A 13,373-nucleotide genomic window follows, 5' to 3' on the forward strand; every position below is an offset into this window, starting at 1 on the left:
GTCACCTTTGAAAATTGTTCAAAGAATTTAATTCCATGCAGAACTCTGGTTGCCATGGCAACCAAAAGAAAAAACTTTAAATATCTTCTTCTAAAAAACCCAAAGAGCTAGAGCTTAGATATTTGGCATGAAACATCTTCTAGTGAGTGTCTACCAAGTTTGTTCAAATAAAAGCCCTGGGGTCAAAATTGGCCCCGCCCCAGGGGGTCATTGATTTTCCCTATATGCCTATAGTAAAACCTTAAAAAATCTTCTTTAAAAGAACCCAAATACCTATAGCTAAGATATTTAGCATGAAACATCCTCTAATGGGTGTCTACCAAGTTTGTTCAAATAAAAGCCCTGGGGTCAAAATTGGCCCCGCCCCAGGGGGTCATTGATTTTCCCTATATGCATATAGTAAAAACTTTAAAAATCTTCTTTTAAAAAACCCAAAGAGCTAGAGCTAAGATATTTAGCATGAAACATGTTCTAATGGATGTCTACCAAGTTTGTTCAAATAAGAGCCCTGGGGTCAAAATTGGCCCGGCCCGGGGGTCATTGATTTTTCTTATATGTGTATAGCAAAAACTTAAAAATCTTCTTGTAAAGAACCCAAAGACATAGAGATAAGATATTTAGCATGAAACATCCTCTAATGAGTGTCTACCAAGTTTGTTCAAATAAAAGCCCTGGGGTCAAAATTGGCCCCGCCCCAGGGGGTCATTGATTTTCCCTATATGCATATAGTAAAAACTTAAAAAATCTTCCTGTAAAGAACCCAAAGACCTAGAGCTAAGATATTTAGCATGAAACATCCTGTAATGGGTGTCTACCAAGTTTGTTCAAATAAAAGCCCTGGGGTCAAAATTGGCCCCGCCCCGGGGTTCATCGATTTTCCCTATATGCATATAGTAAAAACTTAAAAATTTTCTTTAAAAGAACCCAAAGACCTAGAGCTAAGATATTTGGCATGAAACATCCTCTAATGGGTGTCTACCAAGTTTGTTCAAAAAAAAGCCCTGGGGTCAAAATTGGCCCCGCCCCAGGGGGTCATTGATTTTCCCTATATGCATATAGTAAAAACTTAAAAAATCTTCTTTAAAAGAACCCAAAGACCTAGAGCTAAGATATTTAGCATGAAACATCCTCTAATGGGTGTCTACCAAGTTTGTTCAAATAAAAGCCCTGGGGTCAAAATTGGCCCCGCCCCAGGGGGTCATTGATTTTCCCTATATGCATATAGTAAAAACTTAAAAAATCTTCTTTTAAAGAACCCAAAGAGCTAGAGCTAAGATATTTAGCATGAAACATGTTCTAATGGATGTCTACCAAGTTTGTTCAAATAAGAGCCCTGGGGTCAAAATTGGCCCTGCCCCGGGGGTCATTGATTTTTCTTATATGTGTATAGCAAAAACTTAAAAAATCTTCTTTGAAAAAAACAAATAGCTAGAGTTTAGATACTAAGCTTGAAACATCTTCTAGTGAGTGTCTACCAAGTTTGTTGTAATAAAAGCCCTGGGGTCAAAATTGGCCCCGCTCCGGGGGTCATTCATTTTCCTTATATGTGTATAACAAAAACTTAAAAAATCTTCTTTGAAAAAACTCAAATAGCTAGAGTTTAGATATTAAGCACGAAGCATCTTCTAGTGAGTGTCTACAAAGTTTGTTCAAATAAAAGCCCTGGGGTCAAAATTGGCCCCGCCCCGGTGACATTGATTTTCCTTATATGTGTATAGCAAAAACTTAAAAATCTCTTTGAGAAAACCCGAATAGCTAGAGTTTAGATATTAAGCATGAAACATTTTCTAGTAAGCGTCTACAAAGATTGTTCAAATAAAAGCCCTTGGGTCAAAACTGGCCCTGCCCCAGGTGTGTCATTGTTTTTAACTATATGAATAAAGAGAAAACTTGACCAGCTAGACCTATGTAACATCTTCTAATGGGTGTCTACCAAGTTTGTTCAAATAAAAGCCCTGGGGTTTAAACTGGCCCCGCTCCGGGGGCCTATATACAGGTGAGCGACTTCAGGGCCATCATGGCCCTCTTGTTTTGGCTTCATAATATTTACCTTCTTATGTCACGACTATTTTATGAACACGGTTCTATGACATACTCTGAAAAAAAGAGGGCGACTATGAATCGAATTTGATATAGCATCGACTTTTGTTCTTCTATGGAATTAACAAACAGGATTTTTAAGAAATACAGCGATTTCATTGGATGACAAAATAAAGCTGGACACTTAGTATATATAGCAGTTACATGACCTTTTAACAAGTCCTAAAGGCCAGAATTTATTAAAAGTTACAATTTAGAAGTTCATCTTAATTGCCATTAAAGTTATTTTTATTACAAAAACCATGAATTTTAATGCAGCTTCAAATATGGTACATTTTATAGGATGAAATGTGAAAATAAAACACAGTCATGAAATTTCATTATTAGTCACCATGAAATTTAATGCACATGATATTTGTGTAAATTTTCAGTATGTGACACATGTATGCGTTGCACTAAATTGCATTAGTAATGAAGAAACTACATGTATTAAAGCGCGGGGAGGGGGTGCATCATGTAATAAATCTCTTATCCCCCAAAAATAAGATGCATTTTACATTACCAATTTGCAACTGGATACATGTGGTAATTAAGAATGGTGTTATAGTTGATTATCACAGGGTGTGTGATGGACAAGAACATATTGCTTTAATAGGTGTTTTAACCCTAAGTACTTTGGGTATATAGTAAAATCTTTCCAGTTTGTGAGTGGGTAAATTTTGTAAATCTAGTCAATTCATTTGTTTAAAATACTAGTCCATTTACTTAGTATAGGTTAAAGTTTATTTGTATGTATTTACAATTTAATTTTGTTAATTGGCAAGACCAATTTAATTTTGTTAATTGGCATGACCAATTTAATTTTGTAAATGGCGGGATCAATTTAATTTTGTAAATTATGTACTAATAAACTTAAACCAGCTTAGTGTTTTAAATTATTTATATAAACTGTCAATTTACTAGACTGATTAACAGTTTGCCTATTTACCAAAAGAAATGTGTTACGATTCATTTGATATACTGCAATCCTATTGGACAAAAAATAATTTTAAACACTAATTTGTAGTGAAGACCATCTTTTGGTAATCAAGTCAAGTTTTTCTTGATTGATTGTTGGTCTTTTAAATATTGGTAATGTGCAAAAAAAAAAGAGAAATCAGAATAATAGCTTTTACTAATCGAGAGGTGACCGTTAAACTGCTGTTAAGTCCTTCTTTATTTCATATAAGTTACAACAATTTTGCAGTCAACCCTCGTTATGGGTTTTATTATAAAAATGTATGATCTTTGTTTTGGCGGCAGCCATTTCCACAAATGTGGCAGTACATGTATTTTCGTCACTTTTCTTTTGAAGTTCATGTTAATTTTAAAACATATTTTGGATATGTGTTTTTTAAAACACAGTAACTGTAAAACTTTATCACCCACAAATTTTAGTGACTGTACAACAGGTGTCCTTAGGGCAGTTTATATGAGACTGCATCATTATTATGTTTGTATCTTTGTTGTGATCTAGAGATGGTCTAGTAACTGTCACGCTGTGTAGTTTAATTCACCATAGCCCACTGTACCAGTTTGTGCTCTCTGTTTTACTTATATACTTATATGTTTTAAATTGCCTACCCTCGTTTAAACCTCGTTACACGGGTGTTTTAATGAATGTATAAGATATCTTTTGTGATGTGAAAACAATATATATTGAAAAATATAAAATGTGGTATACCATACTATGAAAGACATTATGTAAAGTTAGTTTTGTAAATGTAGTAAATATCTTGTGAAATATGCATGATGTATAAGAAAAAATTTTCATAGAGCTGTAAAAGGAATATTGTGTTAAATCAAATGATAATCCACAGTAATTACATGGAGAATGGAATCATTCAGTTCAAATAGTTGATGAATTAATCTGAAATATTGGAGGAATCATTTGTATTGGGATATCAAGTAAAATATTGGATAAATCATTTGTTATATTGGTTTAATCAACCATTATATTGGATAAATCAATTGTTATATTGGGTAAATCATTTGTAGTATCAAATAAATCAATTGTCATATTAGATGAATCAGTTTTAATATTGGATCGATTAATTGAAGTAACCCCTGAGATGAATCACTTGGAGTATTGATTTAATTGAGTAAATGTTACAATTTTGATGAAAAAAGGTGGAATGATATATAAGTAATATTAGTCATGAAATGAGTAAAGAATTTGATAAGTAACATGCAATATGAGATAAATTGTGTGTAAGGAAGGAAATGTGAAAACGAAAGTTTTGCACATTATTAGGATAAAATATGCAGCAAGATATGGTTATAATGATTTCCTGTCTGTGTTTGAATGTTTAAAGACAAAATTAATATGCTGCTAATCTTACAGGAATTATTGTAGTTGTATATCATTAATTTTAAATACAATATTGGCCAGGTTTAGGCACTAACTTAGCAGGGCTTCCATAAGTGGAAATTTGGGATTCATTTACTGTTTGACTCTTAGAGTCAGAACACTAAACATGTCCAGTTCCAGCACACACCAGGGTTTGACTAGAGAAAAATTGTGACATAACTATAGTCTAACCGATTTCACATTGTCTAGTCCTACAACTATGACCATAGTTAGTATAAACCTTGTCATAATATACCATGCAGGCTCATGTCTGGCTGTAATTCTATAAAATTTTAATTATTCTCTTTTCTGACCTTATTCTACCAGTTAAAGATTACTGGTATTTTACAACCTGTGCTGGTTTAAAATACAAATCACCTTCAGAATTAGTTATTTATTATTATTACTTTATTATTACATGTATTATTATTGTTATTATTGATATTGTTTTTTTTTGGTTAAAATTCATACTAGAGACTGGGTTAATCCCTTGAAAATTTAAGTAATTGTCAGAAGTTGTTTTACATTTTGGTCCTAACCTATTTATTCATATGATCCGTATTTGCGGGGGGAAAAGAAATTTAAATCTTTTACTAACCTACTTTAATTTCATTTTTAAAACATTCTTACCACAGTTTTTTCCTCTGTTGAACTTTTAACCAAGATATATTTTTTATGTCATGCTGAGTGTGTATAAAGGGCATATATAGTTTTAAGGCCATGAAATAAAATTGGTTAGTTTCCAATTTGGTTTGTTTCTTTTAGGAAAAAAAAGTAGCATAGATGTTAAGAGAAAAAGATCTAAAAAGTTCATTAACAAATGTGAAGGACTGTAAAAATAGATTTGTAACTCGGAGAATGAGAGATATAGAGATTATGTGAGACACAAATATAACCTCTTTTATGCCAGTTGTTGGAAAAAATCTTTGAGCATTGATTTGATGACAGAAATGTTTAGAATCTTTATTGATCTTTTCCTGTAACAGTTTGTTTATGTAGACTTTATCTTTATTACAAAACATTGTCTCCTCCTCTGATTAGGTATATAGTAAGATAAAAGATATGTGTTTAAATTTCAATGGTCTTTCTTTTGGTATTATTACTAGACAGGCGGTCTCTGTTAAAGTTAAACAAGTTATGTAAAACAAAGATTGTTAAAGTAGGGTATCAAAAATGTTGCATTTTAATTGACAAGTTCTTTTTTTCAAGTGGAATCTCCCAGAAAAGTATTGATAAGAAATTCTTCCGTATTTTGTCCCTTATTTATCATATTTAACCTCTCTATTTATAAGATATTTTTAAAGAAATATCAAACATTTTATCAGTTATCATTCATCATTTTGAGGTCAATTTTTAAACATTAAAAAAAAGAGAGAAGAAAGTGGCAATAATTGTAAATTAAATGAAAAAGATGGATTGTGTGATTTTTTTTTAGGCAGTTTGAAAATTTCAACAATTTACATACTTATACGACCATAAAACTGTTTAGTTTGTTCAAAACATTGTGATTGATAGATGAAGGATAAAGTAGTAAAAAAAGAATGAAAATAGAGAAGTCGACAAACAAGATGTATTCACAACTGTGACGAACATTATTCATTATGCAAATTATGTTGAAAGCTTAAATATAAATCAGGAAAAAAAAACCTGTTTTTACAATTTTGACAAGGATGGAAATTTAAATATGAGTGAAAACAAGGAAAGTGTTAATTCTAGTTCACCACTGACAAGAAAAATAGGTGTTGGATTAACAAGGACAAATTTAAGTCCTGGTTCAAGAGATGTCACGCAAAGATCACCTAGGGATAGACCACTTCTGACGCCAAGTCGATTGATAATTTCTGGGTCATCCCTAGGAACCAGTCGGACTAATTCTGATAGCTATGCAAGTGGATACAATAGACTTGGAGGACTGAAAAATATCAGTGCGCCAAATATTAGTTCTAACATTCTTGGAAGTTCGTCTGTTAACAGACCTTTAAGAAAGTTGGATATTGATCAAGTACAGGAACCATCGCTGAGGAAAAATTTATCAGCAACAAATACTGAGGAACTGTTAAAAAATGACCAAGTATTATCTGGAGTAAACGTTCAGAGGTCACAGTCTGCTAACAGAGGGGTCTTTAACCCTGGTAGGTTTTCACAAACTAACAGAACTGTTGGCTTAGCAGCATATAAGCCTACAAAACAGGATGAAATAATTCATGATGTATCTGAGACTACATCAACAAAAATAGAAAATTATGACCTTGACCTCGAGCAAGATGAGGAAGATGCTATTGTAGAGGTCAAGGACAGTGTAGATGGTGCTAAAAAGATCAGTGTGGAAGTTACCTCTCCAAGTTCACCTAGCAAAGATTCAGGATACAATTCACCAAGAACTGACCCAAATATGGAACCATTTAATTCATCTGTTTTAGGGTCAAGGTCACCTATCAAATCTTATACAGTTGGGAGTGAATCACCATCTGATTTCCAGTCTAGCTTGAATAATTCTTCATATAAACCAGAAAGGCCAGTAAGGTCAAAACATAGTGCTAAGAAAAAGAGTATAGACCAACCAGTTCTGAGTCCAAAAAATATTGACCAATCAGAGGATTTGTCTCAAAGTATTGACAAAACTGTAACATCGTCTCAAACATCTTCTACACAATCTCCATGGCAACATGTAAACAACACTATCCAGTATGATACCAATTTAACTGACATGGTTAAAAATAAAGAAATAAATTCAGAATATAACCTTTCAAGGAAAAATCAACCAGAGGATTCTGTGTCAGAAGATATAGATCATAGGTCAAGGTCACATTTTGTTGAAAAATCAGAGTCACAAGGTGAGGTGGATGAAGAAAACACACCAGTTGCTAAACCAAGAGTTCATAGAAGGCGTACAAGAAGGTCTATAAGCTTCAGACATTTGGTAAGAAATGTTCTATGATATCTTACACTGGGGGTCACATCTGCTGGAATAAAGATCTTTAAATACATGTATACTTTTGTTGCAAGATAATGACATTGATGATAGTCATTATGTATTTTTTTTTTCATTTTCCCCTTTAGTCTAGGAATATTAATGGAAAGAAAGACTTGCCATGGATGCCAACAAGATGGAAATAGACCAGTATGCACATATTGTCATCTGAGTGCAGTAATGGGTTAACTCTTAGTAAATTTAACAGGAGTTAGCATATCACTGCACTAAGATGACTAATGTCATATGTAGTAACATTGTAAATGTGCTTCATTTTGAAATTTTTGATATCAGAACCCCTCACATTAACAAATAATAAATAAACAGTTCCAAATTCAATCCAGGTCATTTTGCATGGTTTGAGTTTCGTTAAAGTCATATTGTTGTTAGATTATGTAAAAAGTAAATAGAATAAAATAATGCACAAGTGATATTTATTACACCAGCTTAACCATATCACATTACTGTCAAGTAATTATGATAAGATTTCCTTAACATGAAACATATTTCTCTATTGTTACTATGCTATCACATTACTACAGTAACACTGTGCAATATAATTAACTGTGCATTCTATGTATATTGTATTTGGTAAATACATAGTAGATGAAAAGAATGTAGGACAAAAGCCCTCCCGTCCAAAAATGGCAAAGAGGACAAAAGTCTGCCTGTGAAAAAGACAGGGCAGACAAAATACCTCCAGCGAAAATGACAGGGCAGTCAAAAGCCCTCCTGTGAAAATGACAGTGGAGGGTAGTGGGGAACAATAGCCCTGCCATTAAAATGACAAGGTGGACAAAAGCCCTCCTGTAAAAAATTGACGGGACGAAGACAAAATATATAGTTCCAGAACTAAAGCCTGGCTTTGAATTCATCTAAACACTATTGATTTCATCTTTGTATGTTTTGTATGGTAGTAATCTCATCATATTCACATGTAAAAATATGCACTGATATAAATAAATAAAGGACAATAAATTAAAGACACATATAAAAGAAAGTTGGTCATAAATGAAGTGTATGCTTGCCTATAAATTCTTGGTGCCAGACTAAGAACTACACCAGTCCTGCAGACTTCCTTCACATTCATGGTGAAGAAAGAAGTACCTATTCAACCATTCACGACAAGAAAAACATGACATAACTTAGTTTAAGATAAGACAGGTAAGAAGATAAATATGTGATTTATAAAAATAAACAGAAACTCCTTGAAAAAGAGGGGTTTAACCCCTCCAAATGTTGGAGATAGAAAAGTTTGTGTAGTAGATAATTATATAGAAAAAAACTTGAAATAAAGGAATGTGGCATTTTCAATTGTTTTCAATACTGTTTCATTCTAAAACTAAAAGAGCCATGGACTTAATTCAGTGTTAAACTGTATGATATATACTGATCAACTCGTCATCAGATTTTTCACTATCACTCAGTCTTGCCTGGAAGTCAAATGTCATAAATATGACAAGTATAGCCTGTGTATGATAAGAGGAAGATTTTAATCAGTCATCATATGAAAATAGTATCACATGTTTACAAAACAGTAAGCCACACCTTCCTTTGAACCAAATAAAATAAAATGTCAATTTCCCTTATATAAAAATTTCGCAAACTAAACATCAAATACGTATAAAAACTTCACCTGAGGCTTTGATACCTTTTAACAGTTATTTGTTACAGCTTCATTTTATTACCGGTTTACTGGACCGAATAGGGATGTTAATATTAACTTTCTATTTATATATACTTCAATAGTCAGTAATTGAAACTTCAGTCAACTTGAAAGCAATTTAACTCAACTAGAAAGTTTTCATTATATTTCCTAGTTCATATGGTTATAAATACTTTATTAATGTATATTAAGTTATTCTTGGGACTGGAGATGAAATTATCATTACAAAATTTTCAATGTTTTTGTCATTAAGTTGCCTTATATGGGAGTTTCATAAGTACTTAGAGATATACAAAGACAATAGAGTATATGAACAGAAAGAAAAAGGTGAAGCTATTGTTATGACCCTTTTTGTGTCGCCTTGAAAAGGTGGCCTTGAAAAGGTGACATATAGGGGTTACTTTTGTCGGCGGCGTCTGTGTCGTTGTCGGCGTCCCCTAAAGCTTGTCCGGAGCATAACATAGTCACTATAAGTCTGATTGACTTCAAACTTGGTATGCATGCTTCTTTCAATAACGCGAAGTGCAGTGCACAAGGACCGGTACCCTGCAGTTCTTATTTTTTGAGTTATTGCCCTTTGTTAATTTTCATACTTTAATTTTGTCCGGGCCATTTCTCTTCAACTAAAAAAGCTATGGACTTGAAACTTCATGGGATGATAGATCTCATTATTAAGAAGTGCAGTGCACAAGAACTGGTACTCTGCACTTCCTAATTTTGAGTTATTGCCCTTTGTTAATTTTCAAACTTTATTTTTGTCCGGGCCATTTCTCCTAATGTATAAAAGCCATGGACTTGAAACTTCATAGGATGATAGGTCTCATTAAGAAGAAGTGCAGTGCACAAGAACTGGTACTCTGCATTTCTTATTTTTTAAGTTATTGCCCTTTGTTTATTTACATACTTTAATTTTGTCCGGGCCATTTCTACTTAAGTATAAAAGCTATGGACTTGAAACTTCATAGGATGATAGATCTCATTATTAAGAAGTGCAGTGCACAAGAATCGGTACTCTGCATTTCTTAATTTTTGAGTTATGGCCCTTTGTTAATTTTCATACTTAATTTTTGTCCAGGCCATTTCTCCGAAAGTATAAAAGTTATGGACTTGAAACTTGATAGGATGATAGATCTCATTAAAAAGAAGTGCAGTGCATAAGTACTGATACTCTGCATTTCTTATTTTTGAGTTATTGCCCTTTGTTGATTTTCTTACTTTATTTTTGTCCTGGTCATTTCTCCTCAAGTATGAAAGCTATGGACTTGAAACATTATAGAATGATAGATCTTATTGATAAGAAGTGCAGTGTACAGAAACTGCTGCTCTGCACTTATTATTTTTTTAGTTATTGCCCTTTGTTAATTTTCATATTTCATTTTTGTCCTGGCCATTTCCCCTAAACTACATTGTTCACAAGGCGACACATCCGACTAGCGGAGTTCTAGTGTTGGCATTAGTTTCATCATTGGTAAACCTTTCTGTAAAAGTCCATTTTCTCAGCTATTCACTTCAAACTTGGTACACATGTTTATTTTCAAAAAAAAATTCCAAAAAGGCAGATAATCCCAATGTTATTTTGTGCAAAGTTGTGGCCCTTTTATATATTGCTTTTATTTAACTAACGAGAACTGAGAAAATTAGAGCGCGGTTTCCATGGACAGGTCTTTTTTATGCCCCCATTTTGAAAAAAAGGGGGTATATTGCTTTGCACTTGTCGGTCCGTCGGTCCGTCGGTCCGTCGGTCCGTAGACCAAATGGTTTCCGAGTGATAACTAAAGAACCCTTAGGCCTAGGAACTTCAAACTTGGTATGGTGATTGGTCATGACCAGTAGATGACCCCTATTGATTTTGGAGTCAAGGGGTCAAAGGTCAAGGTCACATTGACCTTGAAAGCAAAAACGGTTTCCGATCAATAACTAAAGAACCTTAAGGCCTAGGAACTTCAAACTTGGTATGGTGATTGGTCATGACCAGTAGATGACCCCTATTGATTTTGGGGTCAAGGGGTCAAAGGTCAAGGTCACATTGACCTTGAAAGCAAAAACGGTTTCCGATCAATAACTAAAGAACCTTAAGGCCTAGGAACTTCAAACTTGGTATGGTGATTGGTCATGATCAGTAGATGACCCCTATTGATTTTGGAGTCAAGGGGTCAAAGGTCAAGGTCACATTGACCTCTTAGGTAAAAACGGTTTCCGATCAATAACTAAAGAACCCTTAGGCCTAGGAACTTCAAACTTGGTATGGTGATTGGTCATGACCAGCAGATGACCCCTATTGATTTTGGGGTCAAGGGGTCAAAGGTCAAGGTCACATTGACCTTGTAGGTAAAAACGGTTTCCGATCAATACCTAAAGAACCTTAAGGCTTAGGAACATTAAACTTGGTATGGTGATTTGTCATGATCAGTAGATGACCCCTATTGATTTTGGGGTCAAGGGGTCAAAGGTCAAGGTCACATTGACCTTTTAATTAAAAACGGTTTCTGATCAATAACAAAAGAACCCTTAGGCCTAGGAACTTCAAACTTGGTATGGTGATTGGTTATGATCAGTAGATGACCCCTATTGATTTTGGGGTCAAGGGGTCAAAGGTCAAGGTCACATTTACCTTGAAGGTAAAAACGGTTTCCGAGTGATAAGTTAAGAACCCTTAGGCCTTCGCACTTCAAACTTAATACGATGATTGTTCATGACCAGTAGATTGCCCCTACTGATTTTAGGCTCAAAGGATCAAAGGTCAAGGTCACATTTACCTTTTAGGGTAAAACGGTTTCCGATCAATTACTTAAAGAACGCTTAGGCCTATGAAGTTCAAACTTGTTTGGTCATTGTTCGTGACCAGTTGATGACCCCTGTTTATTTTGGAGTCAAGGGGTCAAAGGTTAAGGTGACATTGACCTTTTAGGTAAAAGCGGTTTCCGATCAATAACTTAAGAACCCTTAGGTCTAGAACATTCAATCTTGGTATGATGATTGTTCATGACCAGCAGATGACCTCTATTGATATAGGGCCGAGGGGTCAAAGGTCAAGGTCACATTGACCTTGTAGGTAAAAACGGTTTCCGATCAATAACTAAAGAACCTTAAGGCCTAGGAACTTCAAACTTGGTATGGTGATTGGTCATGACCAGTAGATGACCCGTATAGATTTTGGGGTCAAGGGGTCAAAGGTCAAGGTCACATTGACCTTTTAAGTAAAAACGGTTTCTGATCAATAACTCAAGAACGCTTAGGCCTAGGAACTTCAAACTTGGTATGGTGATTTGTCATGACCAGCAGATTACTCCTATTGATTTTGGGATCAAGGGGTCAAAGGTCAAGGTCACAATGACCTTGTAAGTAAAAACGGTTTCTGATCAATAACTAAAGAACGCTTCGGCCTAGAAACTTCAAACTTGGCATGGTGATTGGTCATGACCAGCAGATGACCCCTATTGATTTTGGGGTCAAAGGTCAAGGTCACATTGACCTTGTATGTTAAAACGGTTTCCGATCAATAATAAGAGAACCCTTAGGCCTAAGAACTTCAAACTTGGCATGGTGATTGGTCATGACCAGCAGATGACCCCTATTGATTTTGGGGTCAAGGGTCAAAGGTCAAGGTCACATTGACCTTGTAGGTAAAACGGTTTCTGATCAATTTACTAAAAACGCCTAGGCCTAGGAACTTCAAACTTTGTATGATGATTGGTCGTGACCAGCAGATGACCCCTATTGAGTTTTGGGTCAAGGGGTCAAAGGTCAAGGTCATGACCAGTAGATACTTTATAACCCTTATTAATTGTTTGATCACTGGGTCAGACGTCATGCATAATAACCTTATCACATGACTAATTGGCTGCTGATAGGGGGCATACATGTTTTACAAACATATCTTGTTTGTTATTAAAATTACCTTACTGGTAGATAAAGAATGCTTCTCAACTGGATAGAGAAGAAATATGGTTTAGTTTATGCTAATTTATTTTAGTTTGATTGTGTTGGAAGCTACAATGTATAAGCTTATTAAAACATTCTCTAATCCGTTCCTAGAACCAACTGGTAAGAAGCAATGTGTGTAAAGTTTCTTGCTCACAGAAACAATGGCTTGCCCCTGATAGGGTTTGAACCCACGCAGCCAGCAATCCTTAAATTACTAGTCTAACGCGCTAACCTCTCGGACACGCTGCCACTTATATGGTTAATTGGGTAGTGAGTGAAAGTAATGGGAAAGGGGAAAGTAATCTGTAAAAGTAATTTAGGTCTAGAATTGAATAGTGAATGCTAGAATATTGAAGGAATTTGGACATGGGGCTAGAATTAAA

The 13,373-nt window shown here is 34.5% G+C and overlaps 1 protein-coding gene across 1 annotated transcript; it reads left to right on the forward strand.

Annotated features, from left to right (window-relative positions):
- Positions 1-2,645: 2,645 nt before the first annotated feature.
- Positions 2,646-7,401, forward strand: LOC132715154 (uncharacterized). The gene is made up of 2 exons (XM_060698129.1): positions 2,646-4,062; positions 5,865-7,401. The coding sequence occupies exon 2, from the start codon at positions 6,114-6,116 to the stop codon at positions 7,365-7,367; it is 1,254 nt and encodes a 417-aa protein (XP_060554112.1). The 5' UTR covers positions 2,646-4,062; positions 5,865-6,113; the 3' UTR covers positions 7,368-7,401.
- The last annotated feature ends 5,972 nt before the right edge of the window (positions 7,402-13,373 follow it).

The sequence above is a fragment of the Ruditapes philippinarum genome, unplaced genomic scaffold (assembly GCF_026571515.1).
Source record: "Ruditapes philippinarum isolate M1 unplaced genomic scaffold, ASM2657151v2 ctg15890_1_1_1_1, whole genome shotgun sequence".
Classification (NCBI taxonomy): Eukaryota; Metazoa; Mollusca; class Bivalvia; order Venerida; family Veneridae; genus Ruditapes; species Ruditapes philippinarum.